The sequence below is a fragment of the Cariama cristata genome, unplaced genomic scaffold, assembly GCF_000690535.1.
Source record: "Cariama cristata isolate BGI_N322 unplaced genomic scaffold, ASM69053v1 scaffold21278, whole genome shotgun sequence".
In the NCBI taxonomy this organism is placed as follows: Eukaryota; Metazoa; Chordata; class Aves; order Cariamiformes; family Cariamidae; genus Cariama; species Cariama cristata.
Genome location: NW_009631972.1, coordinates 1 through 25,891, shown reverse-complemented (window position 1 = coordinate 25,891; position 25,891 = coordinate 1). Strand labels below are relative to the sequence as shown.

At 41.4% G+C, this 25,891-nt stretch overlaps 1 protein-coding gene across 1 annotated transcript; it reads left to right on the top strand.

Moving 5' to 3' along the window:
* Positions 1-778: 778 nt before the first annotated feature.
* On the top strand, positions 779-23,364 carry LOC104155795 (cohesin subunit SA-2-like; the record flags this gene model as incomplete). Its single annotated transcript, XM_009706179.1, has 18 exons — positions 779-887; positions 1,733-1,850; positions 2,756-2,859; positions 3,298-3,390; positions 3,476-3,565; positions 4,579-4,782; positions 6,250-6,326; positions 7,303-7,390; positions 8,426-8,503; positions 10,813-10,902; positions 11,622-11,790; positions 14,297-14,448; positions 15,303-15,404; positions 16,702-16,853; positions 16,959-17,087; positions 21,002-21,192; positions 22,220-22,394; positions 23,271-23,364. Coding segments are annotated over 18 exons (2,215 nt in total), but the record flags the coding sequence as incomplete, so codon positions are not given.
* Positions 23,365-25,891: the final 2,527 nt, after the last annotated feature.

Sequence of the window (25,891 nt, the reverse complement as noted above, 5' to 3'; positions counted from 1 at the left end):
CTCAATGTCTGCATTTTTAACTTACGTTACTTACTTAGCTGGCATAAATTATTCCAGCAGAAACACTTTCAGAAAGTATAAGCTTTTACTGACATTGAGTAGTGTGGTCCTGCTCTTAAATCCAAGCCATCAGGGCTTTATATTAATCTGTGGGGATGGCCTTCCTGTATTTATCTTGGGATTAGCACCTTCTGTGAACCTTACGGTCACACTCATTTTGGATAAAGAGGGAAATGGAAATTGAAGTGTCATATCGTGCCTCATACTTCAGACAGAAGATGAAGAACAGTTTTTCCATGGTATTTGTGAAATTGAGTAAATTGCCTTGTATAAATACAAGATACTGTGCTTTCTTTAAGAAGCTTCAGTTCCAAGATGCACCGTGATGTGAATAATGGTTGAGCAGTAATATCTCTACCCTGTTGTTAAGGTTTAAATTCAGCCTAGAGCAAGCCCCTTTTCAAGCATGAGCAAATACCTATCTCATTATATGTTCAACTCTGTGGAATCCGCATCTGTTGTCCAGAAAGCTGGCAGGGTACCTGTGAAACTGTCAGAAATAGTCTCTGCATCCACAGGGATAGCAGATTTCTCATAATGGAAAACAGTCTAATCACTTTTCCTTTCATCTGATAAAAAAGTCTAATGTGATTTGGAGTAAATAAGGAGACATTAGAAGAAATACCATCCTTGGGTTCTTACAGAATTAGCGTTATGTTGGCAAATGAGCATAAAGAGAATATGGCAGAACTGGACTGACTTTCTTTTCGTTTGGCAGGCTGCTTAGTCATGAGGGAGATGAAGAAGTTCAGCCCAGAGGAGGAGGGAAGTTTGGGGCGAGTACTGACCAGTTGAAAAGATTAATATGTTTTTTCCTGGAGAGTGAGGTGAGGAGAACAGCCCCTGCAGTAAGCCTTTTGAATCCAGTGTTGCATGTTAAATCAAGCATTGGCTTCCTTTTGAAAACTATTTCTGGTGGTGAGCTCTGAAATGTTTGGTGTTTGGGATGGTTTCACTCTCTAGGATGAGTTTTTAATGAAGACATTTCTGTTCTGCTGTATTAAAACTAATTTACAACTATGCTAATGGAGAGAATCGGTGCTGAAACAGCTTCTGAAAACAACCTGAAAGACTAATACCACTGAGCGAGGGTTTTTTGGTATGTGTCCGTGTCTTTCTGCAGGCCGATATGGATTGCTGTACCATGACTCTATGCTGACTGAGAACTGCGTAGTTTTACTGAGAGTTTTATCAGCTTAAGTGCTGTACTTCATTACTTGGCTTTTGCGGTGGTGCAGACCTACATCTGGCCGAAGTGTCTCAGACACAGCAGTTTTGAATCCTTCTGCAAAGAATTTCACAGACGTTGCTTAAAATGTTGACTTGTTTCTAGTCCCAAGGTTGGATTTTAGTTGTACGATCAGCGATATAAAAGCAATACAGAAGCTGACTTTAAAGAGATTACTTAAATTACAAAGGAAAGTTATCCTAAAAAGGGAAAAGAAAAGCTTTTTTTCCCTGCTTTCCCCCCCCCACTTTCTTGCTTTATATCATATTGAAGACACAGTGTTTAAATGTTAGTTAGACTCAAACAGAATATGTTGGAATACTGTGTGTGAATATATGTATGAATGACAAAACTTTGTAATTGGAAAAAGGGAGAGGAAGATATGAAGCTGTATTTCTTTTAATGATGTGTTTGCTTCCATAAGCTTGTGTTTTTAATCCCTAGCTACACAAACATGTTGCATACCTTGTAGACAGCTTGTGGGACTGGGCAGGCAAATTCCTGAAGGACTGGGAGTGCATGACCACTCTTCTGTTAAAAAACGCTGAAGAGGGTGGAGAAGGTGGGTAAGCAAAGAGCTTATTTTTGTCTGAATGAATCTCTTGATGCTGTTTTTTGAACTTTGCCTTCAGCTAGTTTAGGATCATTCCATATTGCAGTACCCTTTGATCCCAAATTGTGGTCCCCAAAGGCCACAAAGCAGATGCAACTCAGTGCCCTGCCAATGTGATATTTATATCAGCATATTTGTTTTATTCAGTATTCTGTATTTATGTAATGTTAGTGTAGAAACTTTGCAAGAATACTTGCATAATTAAGCCATAATGCTTATGTAGCATTCACTTTTTTTGTTAGTTTGTCCAAAACTTAAGAATCTAAAAGTATTAATTGATTGAAGTGCAGTATTGTTGGGCTATTGTTCATGCCCCAAAAGAAAATGAGTAATGTGTTGAGTTCACTGACATCTAGCACCCTAGAGGATTAGTTTTTTGTAGAATTATTGTGAAGGGAACTTAAATCTTTAAGGTCCCTTCCAACCTGAACCATTCTATGATTCTATGAATAGTTGTTGTAGTACAACTGGAGGTGGTTGTGTGATTGAAATCAAAGTTTGTACATCCAGTGAGTTAAAGCATTTTGGTACTTAAAGAAGCAGGTTTGTCCTAGATGAGATAGTAGTCAGTAGGAGTAGACCTTGTTAAAACTGCCTGTGTTTTGGGAAGTCCAACTGCCCTAAAAAGTTTAGCCATGAGAGGAATAATTATTTTTGTGTTCAGTAAATGTAGAAAATAATTTTCTTCAAATTAAATCAAACACTCTCTAGGTGTTTATTTAGCAACACTGCATCTTCCTTTCTGTAGTGTCCTTCCACAGTTGCTCAGATAAATGAATAGCCTTTACATTAGCTGTTGCTGCATCTTCATTTTTCTTTTGTGTGATGCTGAAAGGAGACTGATTTACTTACAGCACTGAGTGATGCCCATGAAAGTGCTCTCATTGAAATTATCCTCGCAACGGTTAGAGAAGCAGCTGAAGGTCATCCTCCAGTGGGCAGAGGTGCAGCCAAAAAAGTCAGTACATCTTAGTCTTATTTATTGTCCTGTAATCACATTGTCTTTGCCTTATGTACTTCACCAGACAGCATGTTCCTAGTGGTAGGTATATCTTAGGATATAAAATGGCTTATTTTTATGAAATGACAAAGTGTCTTTTGACCTCTAGATCTTATTAGTAGTGGATGTTTAAGGAGATGAACATTAGAGGAAAGCCAGTTGAAGCATGTTATTGACAAATGGTGAGCATTTTATCCATGAGGTATAGCTGTTTAGCGATTTGCATCTAATTTAAGGTTAAGAAAAAAAAAGCATCTAGTTGTCTCCATGGAAAAGTATCTTTGTCTTAGCTTGGTATGCTTTAGACAAAGGCATGTGAGTTAACCTTGGGTTACATGTAAAATTCCACTCAAATCTAAGCAATTTTATAATGGAAACAAAATGCTTTATCTGCAGATTCTGTCAGTAAAAGAGAAGAAAATACAATTGGAAGATTGTACCAAAATTACTGAGCACTTTATTATGGTGCTTCCTCAGCTCTTGGCAAAGGTAACTAACAGCTGCTCTGTGAATGCATGTTAAATATTTCATTAAAATTCCTGCAGTGTACTCATATCCTGTTTTTTCTCTGCAGTATTCAACAGATGCACAAAAAGTGGCAAATCTTCTGCAGATTCCTCAGTATTATGATTTAGATGTTTACAGTACGGGACATCTAGAGAAGGTGAATAGGAATTGGGGTAGTCAGTTCATGTGGAATGTGCTAAATTTGTGTGACAAAGTACAGAGTTTAGTGGGACTTGGAACAGGTGGGAGACTGTTGAAATATAAAAAAATGGTCTCATACCTTGAGGAAAGTGGCCTTATTCAGGCTTTACTTTTTGATTTGGGGCTGCCAAAGAAAAGCTGTAGTGCTTGTCAATTCTGATATGCTGTGCCTGGCCCTGGTGGGTAATGATTTGTGGTTTTATGTTGTAGGTCTGGCCCTGGGTTTTTCATTGTTGGGTGGAGAGAGGGTGGGTTATGCCATGTGTCTAAGCTGGTGTCTCCTAGGAGTTTACTACACAGTGGGTTTCATTCTCCTTGAAGACTGACTCCCAGCTGCTGGGGAGTGATAGTAACTGAAAGATAAGAATGGAGATAGTATATCTGCTGATGGGAGAGGGTTGGTCAGAAATGGATAGATGAAATCCTTGAAATAGCTTAATGTATTCTTAAGCAGGGATGTGTACAGGGAGGTAATGTTAGGCGAACACTCCTAGGTTAATTTCAGCACAAAACCTTACCCGGAAGAAAGAGAGAGGGTCAGCAGAATGGCAGAAGTTGCCTCCTCTCACTAAGAGTGAAGACCTCAGTTGCTGATGTGATCTGAAACATTCTCCATCCTCTGCTGCTGAGAGAGACAACTTCCATTGTTTGGAGACACACCTGTCCTTTGGAAAGGCATTTTTTTATTCCCTACCTTTGTCTTTATGTAGTGCCAAACGTGTATTGCTAAAGTAGACCTTAAAGTAGTTGCTTCATTCTTTAGGAAACTCCAGAGACAATATTAATAAAAAAGAACTATAAACCCAGAAAAATGTTGTATCCTCTAATCCTGCCCATCTGCTCCTTAGACTGGCATTTGTTTCATGTTGGTTGCATGACTTATAGAGATATATGGGCCTTGTGAAATGTATCTAAAGCATGAGTGATTTTTGCACAATTTACCTGTAATACTCCTTTTATCACCTGCAGCACTTGGATGCTTTGCTGAAAGAGGTAAAAGATATTGTGGCCAAACACTCTGACATGTCTGTCCTTGAGGCTTCCTCCAGGACTTATTATATCCTCTGCAGTGAAGAAATTGCCATCTATAGCCAGGTGGATCATGCCCGAACTCAACTGATAGATGGGTTGATGGGAGAGCTTAACCAGCTACTAGATGGCTTCTGGCAAAAGGTAAGTGTGACTCATTGTGGAGGTAAACAGACTGTTTCCCTATGAAAAAAGAAGATAAAAAAATTAAGGCGGATATGAAACTATTCTTTGCGTGCTGTTTATGCTGGAGGGGAGGAGTACTGTCAAAGATGGGTTTGCGCCTCTGAAAAGGTTGACTGTTTACATTTTAATGAAGCAAATGTATTTGGGCAGGAATAGAGTGGGGAGAAAGAAAAAAAAAAAAGAGGTAGTCCACACGAGCAACAGGGCATTTTACGTCTTTTGAATATTCTGGACATAAGCTAAATAGTTGCTCTATAGTTGTTCCATAGTTGTTCCATTACTGTGTCAAAGATACTATGTGCAAGATCAGCTAATAAGTGCTGTGGATCTATATGTGATGAGGCTGTTACAAAAAGTTCTGTACTTCTACATATTAGACTGTGCACAAGATGTCCTTTGTGCTGCCACTTTGACTGTAGAGATAGTACTAGGGGAAAAAAAAAAAGACAGTCTGTAATGCAGATTGTATAACTTTGGGGTCTTTGACATGATGACTTTCCCCTCGAAGGAGGACTGCAGTCTCCCTCAAAGTTTTTCATTAGTTCTAAAAAGCAGAAACAGCTGGTGGTGATATGAATAGCTTGCTGGCTGAACTGAACAACAGAAGCCCGCAGCTGATCTGATCAACTGTGCCGTCATGAACAGGTGTCATGCCATGGTATGAGAGTTAACACTGGCAGGTTTTTATTGGACACTGGGATATTGTAAAATGTGTCAAGCCAAAAAATCCCCTAACCTCAGATTGGATTTATTTTGTTGGTCTTAAATAGATATCTGTGTCAATGTGGGAGAATGTGTACTTATGAGAAACAAGATAAGTGCTAGACCAGGGATTCTTCCACTCCTTCGTAGTGTGATCTATATCTAAATAAAGAGATTTTCTCCTGGAACCCCTCCCTTCTAATTCCTGGTTGTATATACTGTCTCTCATAATCACGTAGTATACTTGTGGAAACTACAGCAATTGCATCTATGGGAAAGTATTTAATATATTTTTAGCTATCTTTGAATGTGATCTGGCAGCTGGAAGCAAGGAGAGTCAGTACCATGTGAACAGTTAGTTTTCCAGAGAACCTTAACAACTGTGTGAGGGACCATGAATGGCCCATGAGTCTGAGGGTTAGCACTTCTGTGCGAACCTAATTGCTAGTTTTTACTCTGTGTTAGCAATACTGTAGTCTAGGGAGGTTGCCACGGGTTCATTAATGACAGGGACATTTCCTTATACAAAATTTCTGTGTAGTCAACATATTGTTTTCTTTTTACTGTAGAGGAAGACAAGAGTAGCATGGTTAAAGGTCAAGGGACTGGGGAGGGCTGGAGGAGAGTAATTCAAGCTTGTGGGTTGGTTGGGAAAAGAACATAGTGGTTGCCTTTCCCCACGCTGGTTAATTCCTTTCTCTTTCCCAAACTTTCATAATTTAGGAAGAAGGATTTTTTATGGATGCTGGAAAAATTTCCCGGATGCACTCTGCTTTGAGAAGAGTAGCAGCTTTTCATAAGTGAGATATTTATTTACACAATTTACTTTTTCATATACTTAAGTGTCAACCTAACAGGTGTGAAGTGAGAATTGCTCTTGTTTGTTGAGTTTAATAAGATTTTTCACAAGAGAATGAAAATGATCCCTATGAGAGGTGCTGCAAGGTTTAGTTTCTTCTTAACAGAACTGTACTCTTGGGTATGGAATTCTTTTTGGACTCGCTTCTGAGGTTGGAGCATCAGCCCTAATAGGGCTGAGAAGTGTGTGCTACAGAGTTGGGATGTCAGAGCGGATACTCTTATCTGTGGTGCCTCCCTCCTAGCTGAATGCTTTTGCACTGCCTTACTGTCCACACTGGTGGTCAGTCTGAAGAGGGTATAGTGAATGCAGTCTTTTTTCCCAGCAGATGTAATCTGCTTTGTTTGTTTTAGTTTATTTGATCTTCTTTTGTTAAAAGATGGATTTCTCAAAAGCTTGGTTCTGCAGGGATTGTTCACCAATTAAATTGTCATGCAAGATAGTACAGGGTGGAGGAATTGGGCTTTCTTCTCAATGTGCCTTTTACCTATCCTGTGTGCTAGGGCTGCTCTGTTTTTGCAAAGAGAAGTCTAACGTTGAGTTGCGAAAGCTCAAGAGTATTAGAAACAGTCTAGAAAAGCTGGGTGGAGAAATTGTTCTTTAGACCTTTTTGAGCACTTAGAGAGTGTGGATAGAGTATAGGAAAAGGTACAGAGCTCAAGCTTCTTTGTCCTCTCCTCATGACACTGCAGTTTTGTAGTAGGAATGCAGACTGTAAAGCTATGGAGTAAAGGATGCAGCATTAGATCATTAAAAACTTAATTTCATTTTTCCCCCCTTTAAAATTAATAATTGGTTGTTTAACATTATTGCTGTATATCAGATAAAGGCAAAAATAGGATGCATTTAACCTGTTTGGTCAGGTGAGGTTTCATTTCTTGCTTAGTGCATTATTATTGTTTCTTTTTCACTTGCAGTGCCCATGATCTCACCAAGTGGAATCTGTATGACAAGACTTTAAGGTTACTGGTGTTTGAAATGGAACAGGGGAGTTTGCCGGTTCTGGTGAGTTGTTAATATTTAACATTGAAAGAGGTTTTTCTTGTTGAAAGCAGGAAAATTAGGAAATATGAAATAATCTTGTATATCAGTGTCCTGTAAGGCATGAAGATACTGTTTCCATTTCTCAGTCTGGGAAACTGAGGCTGTCTTTGATATAACGTTATTGGAATCAGTAAATTCATTTAGATTCATTTGTTTTGGAGATTATCCAAAACTATGATAATTATCTGACATCTGGATTGATCAGTTGTATGCTCAGTACTTCCCATTGATTGCACAGTCTTGCACTCAGTACGTATGAAATTGTTGGGACTGTGAGGAGCCTCTTACAGATTGCATGTAACCAGAAACTGGAATAATTTGGACTGGTGGCTTGCATATTGACTCTTGGTGAAACTGGTTTGTAATTACCAGTTGTCTCAACTGCAGCCTTTTGGTTGTCTGGTTGCCTCAACTCAAATGTTGGCTATGCCAAAATGGAGGTGTATATCCTGGGATTACAAGGTGAAGTACTCCAGCAGTCGTGAATGTTCATCAGCCCCTGTTTTCAGGAGAGAACTTGAGGTTATTTGGGAAGGGGTGAAATTTAGTTGAGTAGACAGAGCCTGCAGCCAGGGGATAGAGGTGGACTCCTTTAGATGGAGCATCAGAGCACCAAGGTTTGGCTTCTGCTCTGAATTGCCCTCTGGAGGAGTCTGCCTTTCACCAAAGACTGCAGAGAAATCCTGAGAGGCTAAGCTAAAGTTAGCCTCTGTGAATACCCTTTTTAGTACATGATTACTTGGTTACTTTCCATTGAACTCATCAAGATGTCAAGAGTTCTGCAGAAGCAGCACCTTAGTAATGAAGTTTCTCAGGAGGCAACATTTGCTTGTATGTAAACCTGTTAAGCTTATTTTGAGGATTTAAATACTTTACAGTGCAGAAATGATCATGCAAGCAGCATGCGGAATGTCAGGCTTGGATGCTTTGTTTAGTCCTAAGCTTTTTGCTGTCGAACCTTTAATGTAAATAAAGGACATGTGTTTTTATTTGCAGATTATCCTGCCAGCCCTCCAGTGCACATATTTTTCTCTCCTGTGGCAACTAGTTGCAGTTTCAGAAAATTCTCCCAAGGTTGGCCATTCCATGTAATTTTGAAACCTAGAGTTGTGCGTCTAGAAGTTCAAGTTGCTTTTCTGTTCTCAGATTGCCAGAAAAAACAATTATCTTCTTTCTAAGAAGATAATTTGTGTATTTTCTTGAGGAAACCAAACTGAGTCTAGGTATTTTCCTCTCTGTCTTGCCCTCTTTTTTTTTTTTAAAAAAAGTGTTTATGCTTTTTCAGTCTGCAAGAGAATAAGTGAACAATGGTTTGCCTCTATTTTTACTGCAAAACATGTGCATTGAATTCCTGGGGCTTGATGGAGATAAGGAGCTTGTTCCACTGCCAAACAGTTTGTTGTTTTCATGTTTTAAGCAACAAAGAATATTCAATGAAAACTCCAGGAAGTCCTGTTGCTTTGTTTAGTTTTTATTTTCTTGTTTTACTTACGTATTTCTGGCAGAAAGTTTGAAAGTGGTAATTTTATCATCAGCTGACTATTTACTTTCTTAATTGGTTTTATAAAGTGCCAAGCTCTGCCAGGTATTTCAGAAGACAGTCTAGTTTAAGGCACCAGAGAGGAAAACTCTTTTATGCTTTGGTTCACGTGTGAATGTGTACTTGTACAGCTCCTCTTTATGGTGATTTCTGACTACACTGAGCGCTGCTGCTTCTGTCATTCTGTCCCCCTCCCCTGGTGCTCCTGTGTGTACAGAACAGGACGCTGACACGGACATTTGTTTTGTGTGAGAAATGCTAGCTGGGAGGTTACCCGTTTGGTGACTGATTCACTATCTATTCCCGTCTTGTTCCATTCCTGTGTGGATGTCCGCGTCTCTCACTGCTCTAATATGTTCTGCCCTTCAGTCCAGACACGGTTAGCTTGACTGATAATGGGGCAGCACATTTTTTAATTTGGCCTTTCATAAAGGAGCAGCTTTTGATTGGAAGCACAATGTTACGGCCCACTATGCAGGGCCAAGTCTGGATGTTGGCAGAGAGAGATGTTCCAAGAGCAAAAAAGAACGTTTCCTGGACAGCAGCTCTAGGACTGTTTCTTCCCCGCCTCCTCCTCTCCCAGTAGTGCTACTGCAGTGTAGGTCTAATGCAGTGTTTTGCGCCCCCCCCCCCCCCTCCCCTTCTCAGCATGCCCTGGGATAGATCCCCTTTCTTCTGAAGATACAGTTGCACAGCATGAAATCCAGCCCTCCTGTAAGGGCATTCCTCTTATAGAATGGTTTGGTTGGAAGAGACCTTAAAGATCACCTAGTTCCAACCCCCCTGCCATGGGCAGGGACACCTTCCACCAGACCAGGTTGCTCAAAGCCCCATCCAACCTGGCCTTGAACACTTCCAGGGATGGGGCAGCCACAGCTTCTCTGGGCAACCTGTGCCACTGCCTCACCACCTTCACCGTGAAGAATTTCTTCCTAATATCTAATCTAAATCCACCCTCTCTCAGTTTAAAGCCATTACCCCTTGTCCTATCACTACCTGCCCTTGTAAAAAGTCCCTCCCCAGCTTTCTTGTAGGCCCCTTTAGGTACTGGAAGGCTGCTGTAAGGTTGTCCTGGAGACCAGGCTGAACAACCCCAGCTCTCTCAACCTTTCTCAAAACTCGTTGCAGTGCAACAGCTGGGACCTGGTGAAGGATCAGAAAGTCTTTTATGTGGCTTTGGGCAAATCAAATAGTCTGTCTTGCCGGGTTCATGTTAACTAATAGAGATGTCTACGTTTCTGAGTTCCAAAGTTAGCAGTATAGTTAAACTGCGTTCCCTCTATAGTCAATAGAGGGAGAAAGAAGAGCAACTCCAGGAGGCAATACACATTGAAAATTAGGTGGGATGGAGGCAAGTTTTTATGACTCTACTTCCATCTCTAAAGTAGAAATCATTATCACTGCTTTATAAGGATAAGCTGAAGTGAATAAGGGAATACATGCTATTAGAGCTGCCTGTACTACAGATGGAGAAACAAAGAGTTTGTGACTTGCTGAATACCACTAGCCTCAGCAAGTCAGACAGATGCACATGCCCTACTAGTGTTTGTGACATTTCTGCACCACAGTGGGGGGGAAATACATATTTTTATGGATTGACCTTTCTATTCTATCTATTGACCCACATATTGTGCCTGAAAACAAGACATGGTTTTAAAGTTGTTCATAGCCAGTAAGTTGTTACTACTGTGAGATGTCAGCTTCCTTCATAATATCATCAGCTGTGCTATCTTGAATGATCAGTGGAAGAAAGATGCAACTGTTGTTTGTTCTGTAACTCTCTATTGAATCATAGCTCCTAACATATTTGTCCTGTTGCCTTTCCTAAATACATTTTTAGGAGTCTCTTTTTGCACTAAGAAGAGAGCTGACACGTTTCAGTCAGATTTGCATGTACTTCCTCCACCATAAGGAAAAAGATGTAAGAGAAAAGGTTTGTGTTTCTCTATCACTTTAACTGGTGTTCATGCTCAGTCCTCCTTTTAAATGCCTGTCTTTCTTTTCATACTATTCCCTTCTACTGATTTTTGCTATTTTTTTGTCTCTTAGCAGAGAAATAACTGTTTAAAAAAAACAGTCTTCAAATATTTATTTTGAAGGAAAATTAAAGTTGTTAGTTAAAATGCTACAAAAGTTAGTGCTTTAACCAAGCATAGACGTGTGTCTGCATGGGTCCATCTGCAGAATCAAGGCCTGAATCTATCTGAATGACTCAGTTTGCTAGTTGATAGTCGTGTTTCCTGATTAAACTGATGAGTGTACTTGTTGCTCTCATTGCTTTATTAATGCCTTGCTATGAATATTACTTAAAAAAAAAAAAAATTGGAGAAATTGTCCAGTGATTCACATGTTAAAAGAGAACTATTCTAGCATAATAGAGCTCTTCTTCCTTCCCGTGGAAGTTTGAAAATCTTTAGGTGGTGCTCATGCATGATACTTGTATATACTGTATCCTCAGGTACAAGTTCTGGAAGGGCTTAGCTGTGGCATTTTACCACACGTTGGGGCAAAGAGAAATCTTTAGCTTGTGAGAAAGAAGTGGGATAGAAGCTAGATTGTGACTTGTGGTGTTTGATGGAGATGGAAAGTGGAGTTGGCATGAAAAGTAACATGGTCTCTAAATCCTCCTTTGGCTTTGTTTGCTTGATACAGGCCTTCATGATACTCTGTGACTGGTTGCTGATTTTGAGTCACCAGGATTCAAATAATAATGAAGAAGCAGTTGGACTTCTAGATTATCTTCCTAGCACATCACTTCAGGAAAAACTGCTTTTGTTTATCCAGGAACATGTTTTCGTGGAGGAAGAAGAGGAAAGCAAAGGTTAGACATCTTCATCACTGAAGAAACAATCTACCACTTTTGCTGTCATTTGCCATCTGCACTGAATGTGTCAGGAAAAGGGACTGGTCTTTTTTTGTTGTTAGGTTTTTTTTGGATGGGCCCTTTTACAAAGTGGCTGACCGGTTATTCACTGATCTGTATCCACCGTGCATCGACCACAGGAAATAGCTGCCAATTTACTTGTAGGATGAAAAGGGCTGATGGGTAAGAATGTAAAAGTATTTGGTAGGCTGGTGGTACAGATGATGGTGTTAGAGGAAGGCCTTGCAGTGTTACAGTGTGATGTCAATGCATGGACACTTCTAAGCCATCAAAGTAAAGGACTAGTGGGTTTTGATTTGGGGGGTGCAGGGCAGATTTCATAGAATCACAGAATGGGTTGGTTGGAAGGGACCTTAAAGATCACCTAGTTCCAACCCCCCTGCCATGGGCAGGGACACCTTCCACCAGACCAGGTTGCTCAAAGCCCCATCCAACCTGGCCTGGAACACTTCCAGGGATGGGGCATCCATAGCTTCTCTGGGCAACCTGTGCCAGTGCCTCACCACCCTCACCATGAAGAATTTCTTCCTAATATCTAATCTAAATCCACCCTCTCTGTTTAAAGCCATTACCCTAGAGCCTATCACTACATGCCCATGTAAATAGTCCCTCCCCAGCTTTCTTGTAGCCCCCCTTTTAGGTACTGGAAGGCTGCTCTAAGGTCTCCCCGGAGCCTTCTCTTCTCCAGGCTGAACGACCCCAACTCTCTCAGCCTGTCCTCACAGCAGAGGTGCTCCAGCCCTCGATCACCTTCGTGGCCTCCTCTGGACTCGCTCCAACAGGTCCATGTCCTTCTTGTGCTGAGGACCCCAGAGCTGAAGGCAGTGCTGCGGGGGGGGGGTCTCACCAGAGCAGAGCAGAGGGGCAGAATCCCCTCCCTCGACCTGCTGGTCACGCTGCTTTGGATACAGCCCAGGACACGGTTGGCTTTCTGGGCTGCAAGTACACATTGCCGGGTGTGTGCCAAGTCCTCCTCAGGGCTGCTCTCAATCCAGTAGGAAATAGTACTTGTTGCTCTGTTGCCTTTTTCAAACACATTCAGATGCCATATTGAGGCTGTTATTGTGATGGCTGGTTTCTTTGGGGAGTGTTTTGAGAACAGATTGTTAGTTCATTGTGGTTTTGAGGCTGAGTTCAAGGGTCATGCTTTGAAAAACCAAGCATTGTTCTAGATTACTGTGTCAAACTCTTGTCCTTCAGCTGTTCACATGGAGTTCTGTGTTCAGTTTTGGGGGACCACACTTCAGGTCATAGTGTATATGCAAGAAGTGATGGGCCTAAATTGTAACAGGGAGATAGTAGAAGAGAATCCTTATTGGTAAAGGTAGAGATACAATAGAAAAGATTGCTCAAGTAGATCGTAGCATCCTAGTCATGGGAGTTTTTGAAGCAGGTTGTTTCAGGTTGCATATGTTATGTATCTGAAACTGATAAAATTGATCCTGTTTTGGGTTAGATGGCCTGGGGTCTGTTTCAAACCCATTTTGTATGACGCTTTCCATTTCTCAGTCCTCCCCACAAAGGATCCCTGGCATCCCATTGCAGATTCCTTCCTGAATGAGTGATTTTGTCATGCTATAGATGTCCTTGTCTGTATGCTTAGCTGGCAGCTGCTCCATTTTAGTTTTAACTCTAATTTGCAGATACTTCTGATCAGTCACTTGCCTTATGTTTGTTTCCAGGACTGCAGTTGTGCTAGAAGTGGAAACAGTCCACATCAAAATTATAGGCCAAAGACTGAAGCCCTTTGGCAGTTGATAAACTACATTCACAGCAGGAAAGGGTGTATATTAGCTCTCCTGCTGCAAGAAGCTCTCCCCAGGCACCTTCATAGCTATGTTGGAAGACTCTTAAGAGTATTTGTTTTCTACAAGTTATCCAGCTAGTAATTAACCCATGTTCCAGAGACTTAATATGTTCTTAATGATATGAAATTACTTTTTTCTTTCACTTTTGTTGAAAACCGCTTAGAGAGTTTAATCTTCTCTTGTTGACTGTGTATGGCAACTTTTGAAGGGTTTCTGATGAGTTATGTGCTGGTTTTCTAGCATCTGTGTTATTCTAGGGAAAAAAAGTGTGGTTGCAATTTGTCTGGTCTCTTGCATTTGGTGTGTTTTTGCCTTTTATTCTGCACTCAGGTTCTGTTCTGTATCTGTGAGCAGTGTTGCACAAGGAGATTCTGACTAGTAGAAATGCTAAAGCCCTGTGAAGATCAGAGTGGAAGACTCTGGAAATAACTTGTTTTCACTGTCATCAGCTGCAAGCTTTGAAATAAAAATAAACCTGTGTGTTCTGGTATACACAGCAATGAGCGCTAGCATCTGTTGCCTAGCATGTTGACTGAATAGCCGAGTCTGTGCTATTTGGATGAAAGTTGGTCATTAAAATTGAGATATCTTGAATAAAGTAGTAGAACAAAGCTTCAATGCTTTTGTTTCCCTAGACCTGACAGAAGAGGAGGAGAGAAAGGATGAAAGTTGCAAACTTGACGACTTGCACAAAAAGCGGAGTCTTCTTGCAGCATATTGCAAGTTAATAGTGTATAATGTGGTAGAGATGACTGCGGCTGCTGAGATCTTTAAGTATTATGTGAAGGTAATGTTTTAGATAAGGTTGGTTTGCCTATCAGTGCATTTTAGTTTTTGAAAGTGACTCCAGTGTTTGTGAAAGATGTGGGGTTAATAGTTTTATGGCTCTGAATCCTTGTATTATCACAAAAGGGCTATAAAATCAAGCAAGAGTGGGACAAATCTCTCCTCTTTGCTCTGCAAAGGTACCTCACTGCAGAGAAAGTAACTGAAAATTGAGTAGAGGTTATGTCTGTCTGAACCCGTGCTCCTCAGCTTCTCCAGAGAGACCATTACAGAGAAACAGTTTATGGCTGGGAGAGTGTTTTAACTATAGAGATTTTCACACTGGAGCGGCCAACTTACTTCATACCGCTTACGCAGTCCATATGCAGATGGCCTAGATGTCACATGAGTCCTGCTGTTTAGACAACTGGTAGTGCTTCAGCCACTCTGAGGTGGGTTTCAAGAGGGCCAAGAACAGCACAGAGTGGTGGGCAGTTTCCCTGAGTCAACTAACAGGACTTCAGAAATACCTGCATATGGATCTTGTTCTTTACTTCATTGGGCTCAAGGGAAGCACTGGTTAAATACAGAAAACTCTCTGTTTCTCTCCTGAGGAGGCTTTGTTCTTTTGCTATAATAAATACTTAATAATTTCAGTGTAACTTTAATCCTCACATTACTTTTAAAGGAGCATACCATTGCCTTATTTGTTAAATAATATAAAAAGTCCAGTTTTCATCTTTTAGCTTGGGTGTTCCGGTATTGGGAGTATTCTGTGAACTTCTTGTGTCAGATAAACACAGTCATGTGTTTTGTGTACTCCCAGTGCTAAAGAAGGGGAATGATAATTCTCATTTGTTTTGTTGCTGTTAATAGACCTACAATGATTTTGGAGACATAATTAAAGAAACGTTAAGCAAGACAAGGCACAATGACAAAATTCAGAGTGCCAAGACACTGATTCTCTGTCTGCAGCAGGTAAGGTTAAGATTAAAGCAAGAGGCTAGGGGCTCTTATGACAGCTGATTTCATATTGGACTTTTTTACCTACCTTGCCATAATTATTCAGATTCATTAAAAAACCTAGTGGAAGAAATCGTTTCCTTGTCTGTACTTTCTATGTGTATGTTGTTTTTGCATGTCATAAATAAAACTTTCAAATCATTACATCTGTTTTAAAATGTAATTTTGTGCACGATTTTTTTGTCTTGTTTTTAATCTTCAGATGCATAGTGTATTAGGACTGATGTGAGATCACGGAGTGTTTCTTAGGACATGGTAGTTGTCTCTTAACAAAGGTTAAGGATATTATTCTGTGTTTTGTGGACTACCTCAATTCCTATTGAATTTGAGGAACCACAAATGTGTCTGTGGTTGGCCAGCTCTAATCCCCAGTCTTTTCAGTATTTTTTTTCTGGGTGGGTCACAGCTTTTCTGAAGGGTCTGAAGGGTCTGAGTTGCTGGAGCTTGCAGCTGCTGACTGATGAGGCCAGTTAGCTATTTTAGCAGCTGCTTTTGCCGGCTCTGCCCATGACCAGAGCTGCTTCTAGCTTGGAGTCCCGCTGTAAGCCACCGAGCAGGCTCCTCCCAGGGGGTACTGATACATGAGCTTTGCTTATTTCACACACTTTGCCAGGGGCTTAGATCTGTGAACTAGCCCCTGAAATCTGAGCTTAGGGGAGGCTAAGCAGCATTTGACTACATATATTCTGCTGACATAGTCAGGACTTTGTGTTTAGGTATCACATAGACAACAGGCCCTTTTTGGCCTTTGTGTGACCTTGAAAGTTAACAGGTTGAAGAGAACAAGCTACCTCCATCTTCTGTTAAGAAAAAAACCCAAAACATAGTTACTTGACCTCGAGATGTGCTTTTGACCCAGTCTCACTTTCAGAAATTAAACTAGCTGATGCCAAACTTGCTGCTTTATATCTGCATCCTGATATCCTGAAAGCCTCTCGGGAAAATTAGGTCTCTGGGTTTGATTCAGAAGTCCCAACAGGAGATGGGGTCAGTGGAGCCATCATCTCTGTTTATGCACATCATTTTTATTTTTATTCTTGGATTTGTACCTATCTGTTATGCACAACAGTGTCCTTTGTGTCAGTTCCTCGTCGTTCCAGTTGTGCACTTCTGACGCACATGACTAACCTGCTCTTTTGTAAGGCTTCTTTCTGTTTAAGCAAACTGTTGCTTGCTGTGCATGTCTCTGTGTCCTGGTCTTTGTTTGCCTGTAGGATTACATATGGTTGCTTATCTGAGACTTCTTTTGCAGCTGTTTCAGACACATGCAAAAAGCCAAGACAGCGGTAAAAGTGTGGACTTCTCTGCTTCCTTCACAAATATAAAAGAACTTGCTCGTCGCTTTTCACTAACGTTTGGCTGGGACCAAGTGAAATCTAGAGAATCTGTAGCCATGATACACAAGTATGTGCCACGTAACATCACTTTGTCCATGGTCATTGCTTTTGTTAGTTGTCTGTTTTATTACTCTTGTTGTGTTTTTTCTTTTTTTTTTTTTTCTTCCAATAGGGAAGGGATCGAATTTGCTTTTCAAGGAGCTACTGGAGTAGATGGAAAATGCTTACCTCCTAACTTGAGCTTTCTGTTAATCATCAGTGAATTTTCCAACAAACTGCTAAAGCCAGACAAAAGACTAGTGTAAGTTAAGTTCTTGTGCACTATCATACACAGTTTGTGCTTTGTGTATCCCTGTACATGGGACGCTTGACCTTCAGTGTTGCAGAACTTGCTCAAGGGCTTTTCAGAGAACCTTTGAAATCAATCCGCCCCTAAGGCTGTTAGTTTGAGACACACTTGTTGACTTTTGTGGTATCAGTTATTTCAGATCGTATGTGCAGTCTGCATTCTAGATCTTTTTTAGACATAGTTGTGGCCACATATGGCAATTCTTCTAAAGGAAAGACAATGTTAGCTTGGTGAAAGAGATTTGCAACTTGACTGGCTAATGGTAATGCTTTTCTAAACAGAAAAGTAAAGCAGAAAAGATTGAGGAAAAGATAGTGCCTGGGTCATTATTTTGTAATGATCTAATTCCACAGCTTCAGGACTCAATTACCTGACTTTGATGGAATATATTTGGAATGGAAATATACATGATACTATTCGTAATGTGGATATTTAAATTAAAGAATTTACTATTTACTGGGGAATATGCCCTGATCCAGTTGGGCCCATGTTTTACAGTGGTTCAAATATTTACATTTAATAATATAAGAATGATAGCCCTCTTTTGGCATCATGGGGCATTACACATCTGAACAGAGAGATGTATGATTATGTGTCTTATTCCATTCTTCACCTGCCTCAACTCCAGTCATTTCTGAGAAGGAAGTAATGTTCTTCCTTCTATTTGACCTTTGTCTTTACTCCCCTAGTCAGTGCTGCTTATTTTGGATCTGGATCTCTGTACTTCAGTCTTCTATCTACAGATACTGTAAAAACTATTGCAAAATATGTAACAGATATTTCCATTTTCCTGAGAGCATACTTGAAGACATGTAGAATGTAGAATTAAGACACATCTGCCTTTTTGAATTTCTGAGCAAATCACTCTAGTACCTGACACGAAAAGTTCCACTTTGCAGAAGAATTCAACAGAAATGGAAAAAAAACCCCAACCATCACATCTTGCTGAGTCCTGTGTAACTTACTTACTCCTGTGTCACTTTGTCTTAAATGGGAGGGTAACGTCCATGGGGATCATCAACCAGTTTTTATATAACAAGGGTCAAAGGTGGTAAAAGGGCTACTTTCCTGTTTACATGACAAACACAATTTATTAATAAGTGCCAGCTACCCAGACAATGTATTTTAAAAAATGAAATCAAACCCAAAATGCAAAATACAGAAGAAAAATATTGACATATAATGATTGCAACCCCTTGTAAATCTACCGTGGATAATCTGTGGGTAGTGATAACTTCCCTTTCTATTCTTGCGTTTTTCTCAGAGAGAATCTATGAGATCTATGACTAGAATTGGTTTTGATAGAATCATAGAATCACAGAAGGGTTTGGGTTGGAAGGGACCTTAAAGACCACCTAGTTCCAACCCCCCTGCCATGGGCAGGGACACCTCCCACCAGACCAGGTTGCTCAAAGCCCCATCCAACCTGGCCTTGAACACTTCCAGGGATGGGGCATCCACAGCTTCTCTGGGCAACCTGTGCCACTGCCTCACCACCTTCACCGTGAAGAATTTCTTCCTAATATCTAACCTAAATCTTCCCTCTGCCGGTTTAAAACCATTGCCCCTCATCCTGTCACTACATGCCCCTGATAAAGAGTCCCTCCCTGGCTTTCCTGTAGCCTCCCTTTTAGGTACTGGAAGGCTGCTGTGAGGTCTCCCTGGAGCCTTCTCTTCTCCAGGCTGAACAACCCCTGTCCAGCCTGTCCTCATAGGGGAGGTGCTCCAGGCCCTGTTTTCTACAGCTTCTGTACAACTATGTCCATGTTGTCTGGATTTTAAAGAGTTGTTTTCATCTGTGTGGTGACACTTGTGCAGTAAGTAGATTTCTGTTAATCCATCCTTGAAAATCTTTGTCATTTCATTTCCCTCCAAGGAGTAATGTTTAATTAAACAAGAGGAAAATATTTCATCATTGATGTGGGCAGATTTAAAGCTAAATTCTGGTAGTTTTTCTCCTAGGGCTATATTTAACTTCTTGACCAGAGGATATATTCCAGAAGTATATTCCTGAATGTATTAGATACATTCAGGTAGTTTTATTCATTGAAAACTTTTGTGGGAAATACAGAACCTATCAGGGAATGCACTTTGACTTCAGTTCTTACTGCTTTGGACCTTCCCACTGCTGCTGGGAACAAATGGGAAACAATAAAATTCACAAGGGGGGAAATTGCAATTTTATCCACAACTACACTCAACTATGTTTCTAGAGTAACAGTTTCTATTCTGGGAGGCCTAAAATGCCTTGCAGGGGCTGGAGATTATATTTCCTCTTAGAAATATTTAGGTTTAACCCCATCATAAATTACTGGATGGAATGTTTTAGGTCAACATGAACTTTTAGAAATAAACATCTGGTTATTTTCATTTTTATTATTAATCATAGGATTGATGTCCAGGTCTGTATGTTAACATATGTGAATGTGCCTGTAACAGATGAGATACAGAATATGGGCATTTGTTAGAAAGGAGTATATTTCAACACCATCAAAGTATACGGATTTTAACCTCCTCCCCTGTAATTGCCGGGGCTGCAACAGTAAAATAGCTGACTTGTCAATTGCTCTGTGCCACCAAATGCACACCAGACATGAATTATTGTATAACAAGCAGCATGAAGGGCCCGATTCCTGAATCAGTCAGAGTCTTTCCATTGACATTGATAGCAGTTGGATTAGACCCTAAAACAGTAGTTACAATACATGCTTGTTTGAAACCAACAAATTCCATTACCAGGGTTTCTTGATCCCTGGGGCCCCCAGAGTCCAGGACTCTAATTGTTTCGGAGTCGGTGCTTACCCTAACCTCCTCCCGGCACCGGTTTTCTTGTTTTGCAAAGTGAATGAAACGTCTGATATTTTCCAGGCCACACTCCTAATCAAAGAAAGAATAATGTACTGTACAGGCTGGCGTTAAAACTGTCACTTCTGGTATTTGCTAAGGTGGGGTCTGTTTTAACAACACTGGACTTGATTTCAAAGTGATGAGCTGTAGCTGAAATGTAGTGACTATCCAGTTTCTAATCCACAGTCAGACTTTGGTTTTCTTTTCTTACTGTTATGAAGTAGGAATGGGTCAGAAAGACTTTCTCTGAAATGTCCTGTTTCTCAAAAAGAATGTTTGAAGGAGATCTCTTTGCTCCAGAAAAGGTGATAGCTTCACCTGCGATTCAAGGAGGCCCAATGTCAAGTCTCTGGATTGAATCAGGCAGAAGAGGGATTTGAACTGATGTTTCCCACATCCTGTGTGTTGTCATAAGTGCAGAGCTGTTAACGGCTTCTTGCAGACACTTGAAATTTTGTTGGGAACCCAAGGGAATTGGATTGAGTTTGAGGTGATATTATAGGAAAGTGGTTTAACTGGTTGTTCTTGTTTTTCATTTTGACAAAACAGGCACTCATGGCATAAATACCCCATTTCCTGACCTGCTGTACTATTGAATCACCAGGAGCATCTCTCGCCTGGGATCTCCTTTGCGTTGCAGTCCATGAGGCAGAGAAGGGCCACCAGGAGAAGGGTGCATCCTGGCAGAGTTCTGCTCCGTTCAGACTGCTCCTGCCAGCAGCAATTGGCAGTGACTTCCTGCACAGGAAATTCTTTCTAGAGACTGATGTAATTCTGTAATTTCTGTGGATCTGATGTTGTTTCTAATGCTAAAATTCAAGCACTGTCTTAGTTTTGAAGGCATTTGCATTTTAAATATTCAGATATTTCTGAGAAAAGGGATGCCCGTTCTTTTTCCTTGACAGTTCTCTCCGCACCTTTGAAGAGTAAAGGGAAAATACCTTTCTAGAGATACCTTGCCTAGATATTGAGAGAGAAAGATACTGAGTTTGCTTATGCTTGCTTTCGGTTTTCTCCAGGTACGCTTACTTACAGAGGTATATAGCGGAACCACTGCCTGGCAGAGGAGACGAATGGCAGCCGTTGATTTGGTACAGAAACTCTTTATTGGCAAATGAAGACGAGGAGAGCTCTGTCCTTGGCAGTTCAGGAGTGTGGTCCCCCGTGGGCACATCTAAGATATCTTCTTGTAAAAGGAAATTGTCTAACGGTATGAAAACTTCCCTGTTCTGGATCAGCTGTATTTGCTTTGTCCCAACTAAAATGCACTTCATGGTTTGCATTAGCAGTACCACAGTGTGTTGGATGTTGTGGACTTCCCAGTTTGAACTGTAGTTCTTACCTTCAGCTTTGTTGTTGTGAAAGGTCTTTTCATCACTCAATAGCAGTAAGGTTGGTCGGGAGACTTTGAGCGAGCTGAATTCAGATAATCTTGAATTCTGCTCTGTACTGAGCTCTGGCATTTGTTTGTGCCATTGAGACTTGGTTCATTGCTTTCAATCGTTAAGTTAAGGGCATTGCTGCTTTAGGCCCTGTGGATAATTGAGACAGGAGAGGTATTTCCAGGAGTTGATTAAAATCTTCGGCCCAGATGATCTGGACCAAATCATCTTCTAGGGTCTTTCTCTCTGTTGAATTTCTAGGGAACCTATAAGATTATACTCCTGACTTAAAGAGTTATAGTTAGCTGGGCTGCATCCAGGCTTTAGCAGCTCTCATGGACTTTCAATCCGTAATGAGGTATTCACTGCACGGATATAGTGGGACTTAGTTAAATGTAGTAAAGTCATTATGAAAATGATTGCTAGTAAAAATGGTAAATGCTATGGACATATGCAATTGTATATGGAGGAAAGGGAATTTTTCCAGAGTGTCCTTTATTTTCTTTCTCATCCTTTCTCAGAAATTTTCTTTTCAGTGACTTGCCTTTAGAAAGCTTGTGCCTTTGTATCCCAAAGGCCCTCCTTTCTTGAGGGTTATATAGACCCAGCTGTACTGATAGCACTTATGGACTGGGGCCAAGATCATAAATCTAGATTGCAGAAATGACCAGTGGGCAAATTAAGTGGATTTTCTTTTATGTGACTTTTAGCTGGCTCCTTCAAAATGCTTTGCTCCAAATCTCCCTTTGAGCTTGGCCCCATTGCTTCACTACCGCAGGGAATGTGTTGGAAATGTCCATCTTGAGACCTCTGAGGGTGAGGCTGAAGAACGAGTCTGTTCACTGTCTGTCACAGGGTCTTTGACTGAAAGCAGCCAAACTGAAGCAGCAAGCAAAGCTGCAGAACTGCAGTGTGCGTCCCAGCTTGCCTCTGCAGCAGGGAAAAGCAGAAAGAGGCTGAAATCTCGAGAGATGCACTTGCAGGAACATTTACCATTCCTTCGTCCAGGACGACTACGGAGAAGATACTGGTGAGTTTTATGTATTACAAGGTCCCTCACTTGTCCTGGTATTGACGGTTGAGGTCTCTCTATCCACCTCTGTTTCTGTTTTGTGTAATACTTCCATGGGCAAAGGCTGTGTGCCCCTCCTGTCTCTCTTATGGGCTGTGTCCCAAGGACTGGTGGGGTTTTTTTGGTTTGTTTCCTCACATTTGCTGCTTTAGCCTGATTGTCTCCCACTGTCACAAGGCTCCCGTGCCTTCTTGTACTAATATCGAGTGTGCGGAGAAAAAGACAAGGAAGGAGGAAGGTTCCGTGTCCCATTTCTCATCTCTGGTCCTGATTAGAGAGGGCTGTGGTGTTGGTTACTCCCTGGCTGTTTGTACACACACCTGAGTAAAACCCCCCAGAACTTGGATGTAAGAGAAGTATTGCAGAAACAGGGAGTCTGGAGTCTACTTTTGAGCTCTGTAAAGCACTCAAAGTGCTCACTTGGGATATTTTCCTTTAATACAGTTCATTTATTCAGGTGTTAGGTGCCATTTCCCATATTGGTAAGTTAAAAGATGAAACACAATCCCAGAAAGACACATGCTTTTCCAGGTTTTGAGACACTTGTTGAATGGACCTGGTGAATGCAAGTAAAATAGAACAAAAATTTATTAAACGTGAAGGTAGCCCCTGTTTAAATGAATGTTTTGTTTCTGAACTGCTTTATTGGAAATTCCTCACAGTCTAAGCTGTTTCATACCTGGGAAATACTGAGCCAGAAACTCTGAGCTACCTTACATGGATGTCTCAGCAGCAGATCTTAATATGTGAACTACTGTGCCTTAAGCAGACTTGTGCAATGTGCAACTTGTGGTATAAAGTTTCTCAAGACTTAGCTTGTTTTTTTTTTTCCAGCAAAGATGAGATGAAGACAGAAGATGTGTCAGAGGAGGGTCAAACAGAAGACACAGCTGAAGATGTCGATATTGATGTGGTTGGTGCCGACCAGGTAATTCTGGCTGGGGTTTTCCAGCTTGGAGGAGAGCTGTAGTTGAGGTGGATGAATGTGAGCTTGGAATCTCCCGAGTACCCATCTAGCAGCAAAGGGGCTGCACTTTTGTGGCCCCTTTCAGGCTGAGAAAAGGAGTTTTTCCCTCTTCCCTTCCCAGCTGCAGCTGTAGTCTCCTTCTTCAGCTTGATCTGCATTTTTAAGGGAATTCTTGTTGTAGCATCTAGACATCCTTAGCTACATTGAACAGCAGCTAGGATGCATTAAGAGGAAGATCCAGTTTCCTTTTTTCCCCATACTGCGAAGCTTCTTGATTGAGAGCCATTTGCTGCAGTTGTTTCATGTTACTGACACATTGCAGAGATAGCACGGCTGCATGGCCTGCAGGGAATGTCTGCTTCAGAGATGGCGTTTGCATTGTGTTCTTTAGATCGAAAGACTCGGAATGTGTCTGATCACCGGTCAGCCCAGGGCTCTCGCTGGACTGTCCCTTGTTTCTTGCCCTTTTCCAGTCAAGGCTGTTAGGGAGATTAAATTGTCCCCAAATCAGTTGGGGATTTGAAGGGAAGCATGCGAATGTTGTGGGCTTGGAGAGGCAGCCAGCATAGCCTGGGGGTTGTCATGTGGGCATTGGTTGCCTTTGGGATCAGATAAAAGTTTGGCCAAACTGCAGCTGTCTGCCTGGGTCTCAGCTCAGCCGGGGAGTGGGTACTTGCAGCAGGGAAGGACTTTGGGCCAGCGGAGTGCAAGGACTCAAAGAGGGTGTTGTACAGCGGGAGTCTTGCAGCAGTGACTATACTGAAAGGGGAAAAAAAGAAAAAAAAACCCAAAACCAAAAATGAGGCCATGAGGTTTCCTGTGCTGGAGCTAATCACAACGCTCCCGTCCTCTGAGGGTTTGCTGTGTCAGCCACTGCAATGGGCTGAGTGGTTCCTTCAGGATTTTCTCCTGTGTTGCCTTCTGCTCTCTGAACTTCTAAGAGAGTGTAAACCAGTGGTTGGCAGATAGCTTTTTTTGCCGTGAGTCAGGCAACCCCTTGATTTCCAGTGGCTCTGGTTATCTGGGCTCTAACAACCACATTCGAAAACCTTATATGATTTTTGACTTTTTAAATGAGTTTTTCCTGTAAAGTTGAGCAAATGCTTTCTTTTCATATTTCAGTGGTGGGTTCTTTGTTTCTTTGTTTTTAAAGAGGACTAGTCACATGCCTGTTAAAATGTAGACTGTTTGTTTGGACCATGTGCTTGGAGCAGCTCCTATTGAAGACTGATAAAAAAAGAATTTAAATTTGTGGACTGAGATCGAAGCCAAACAGAAAATGCACTACTTTACTTAACTAGCATGCACTGTAGTGCCTTTTCTGGGCTCCTTTTGTTATAGAAATGCTGCTTTCCTTTTGTGGAAGCTAAACATAGTGCTTCCCAAGAGCCAGCTGTGGCCAGGCTGCTAGATGGTACAATGCTGCACACTTGTTCTGCTGCTTTATGTGCTCTTACATGATGTTCTCTTCATAGTATGAGGCTGACTTAATCTTCTTTTTTTTTTTTTTTTTTTTCCCTTTCTGGTATAGGACAGTTAAGCTGCTGAGAGGATAAATGGAAGTGAAGAACATGCTACCCTTTTTTTTCTGCAAATTGTTGAACTGAAAACGGGGTTGTGATGGCATCAACCGAGGCCGCAGACAGTACGCAGCAAGGCAGATCTCTGCCTGTAGGCATCCACCCAGAACCAGTTTCTAGCGCTGCGGTGGATTTCTCCACGTTGCTGTTCGTGGGCGTTAGCAGTTTGGCTGTTGCACTTCTGAGGTGGTGGGTGTTATGGACATCGTTACTCAACTGCATCCCTGTCCTTGATGCTGCCTTGGAAAAATTCCCAACCTGAGGCTTGGAATCAGGGTGTTGACAAGTATTGAGTCAAAGACGCTGTGAAGTGGAGGAGAGCAGCTCGCTCAAATCAGGGCAGGGGCAGCGTTCTGCCAGATGTATTCGTTACCATTTGAGAGAACCAAGAGGGATAGCAACTTGTTTCTTGTGCCTGACCCCAGGGAGAAAGGAGCCTGGCCCAGCTGTGAACACTGTGACCTGCTGGGTGACAGCAGTGCCATTTCCTGCCTGTAAAATGGAAAACCTGGATCAAACCCTCTGAAAATATTTTTCAATTCCAGTGCTTACAGAGATATGGCTAGTGGTCTGCGGGGATCAGGATGTGTTCCCAGGAGACTTGCATCAAGGCTTCTAAGTAACAAACAGCAGACCAGTTGACTGAGTATTTTCCTCTGGAGGAAATCCTTCATACACAGTGATCATGCACCATTTACTTGGAAAATCTAAAGCCTGAAAGGACAATGTAAATAGACTGTAAATACGGCCCTTCAGGAGTAGTTTGTCTATTAAGAATGTGCACATGATCTTCACTCAAGAGTAGGCTGGGGAGTGTTGGCTGCTTCTGCTGACCCTTTGTCACTGCTCTGTGGAATTGTACATTGCATTAACCCTATCGAGCAGCTTTAATTTTTTTTTTTGTATAT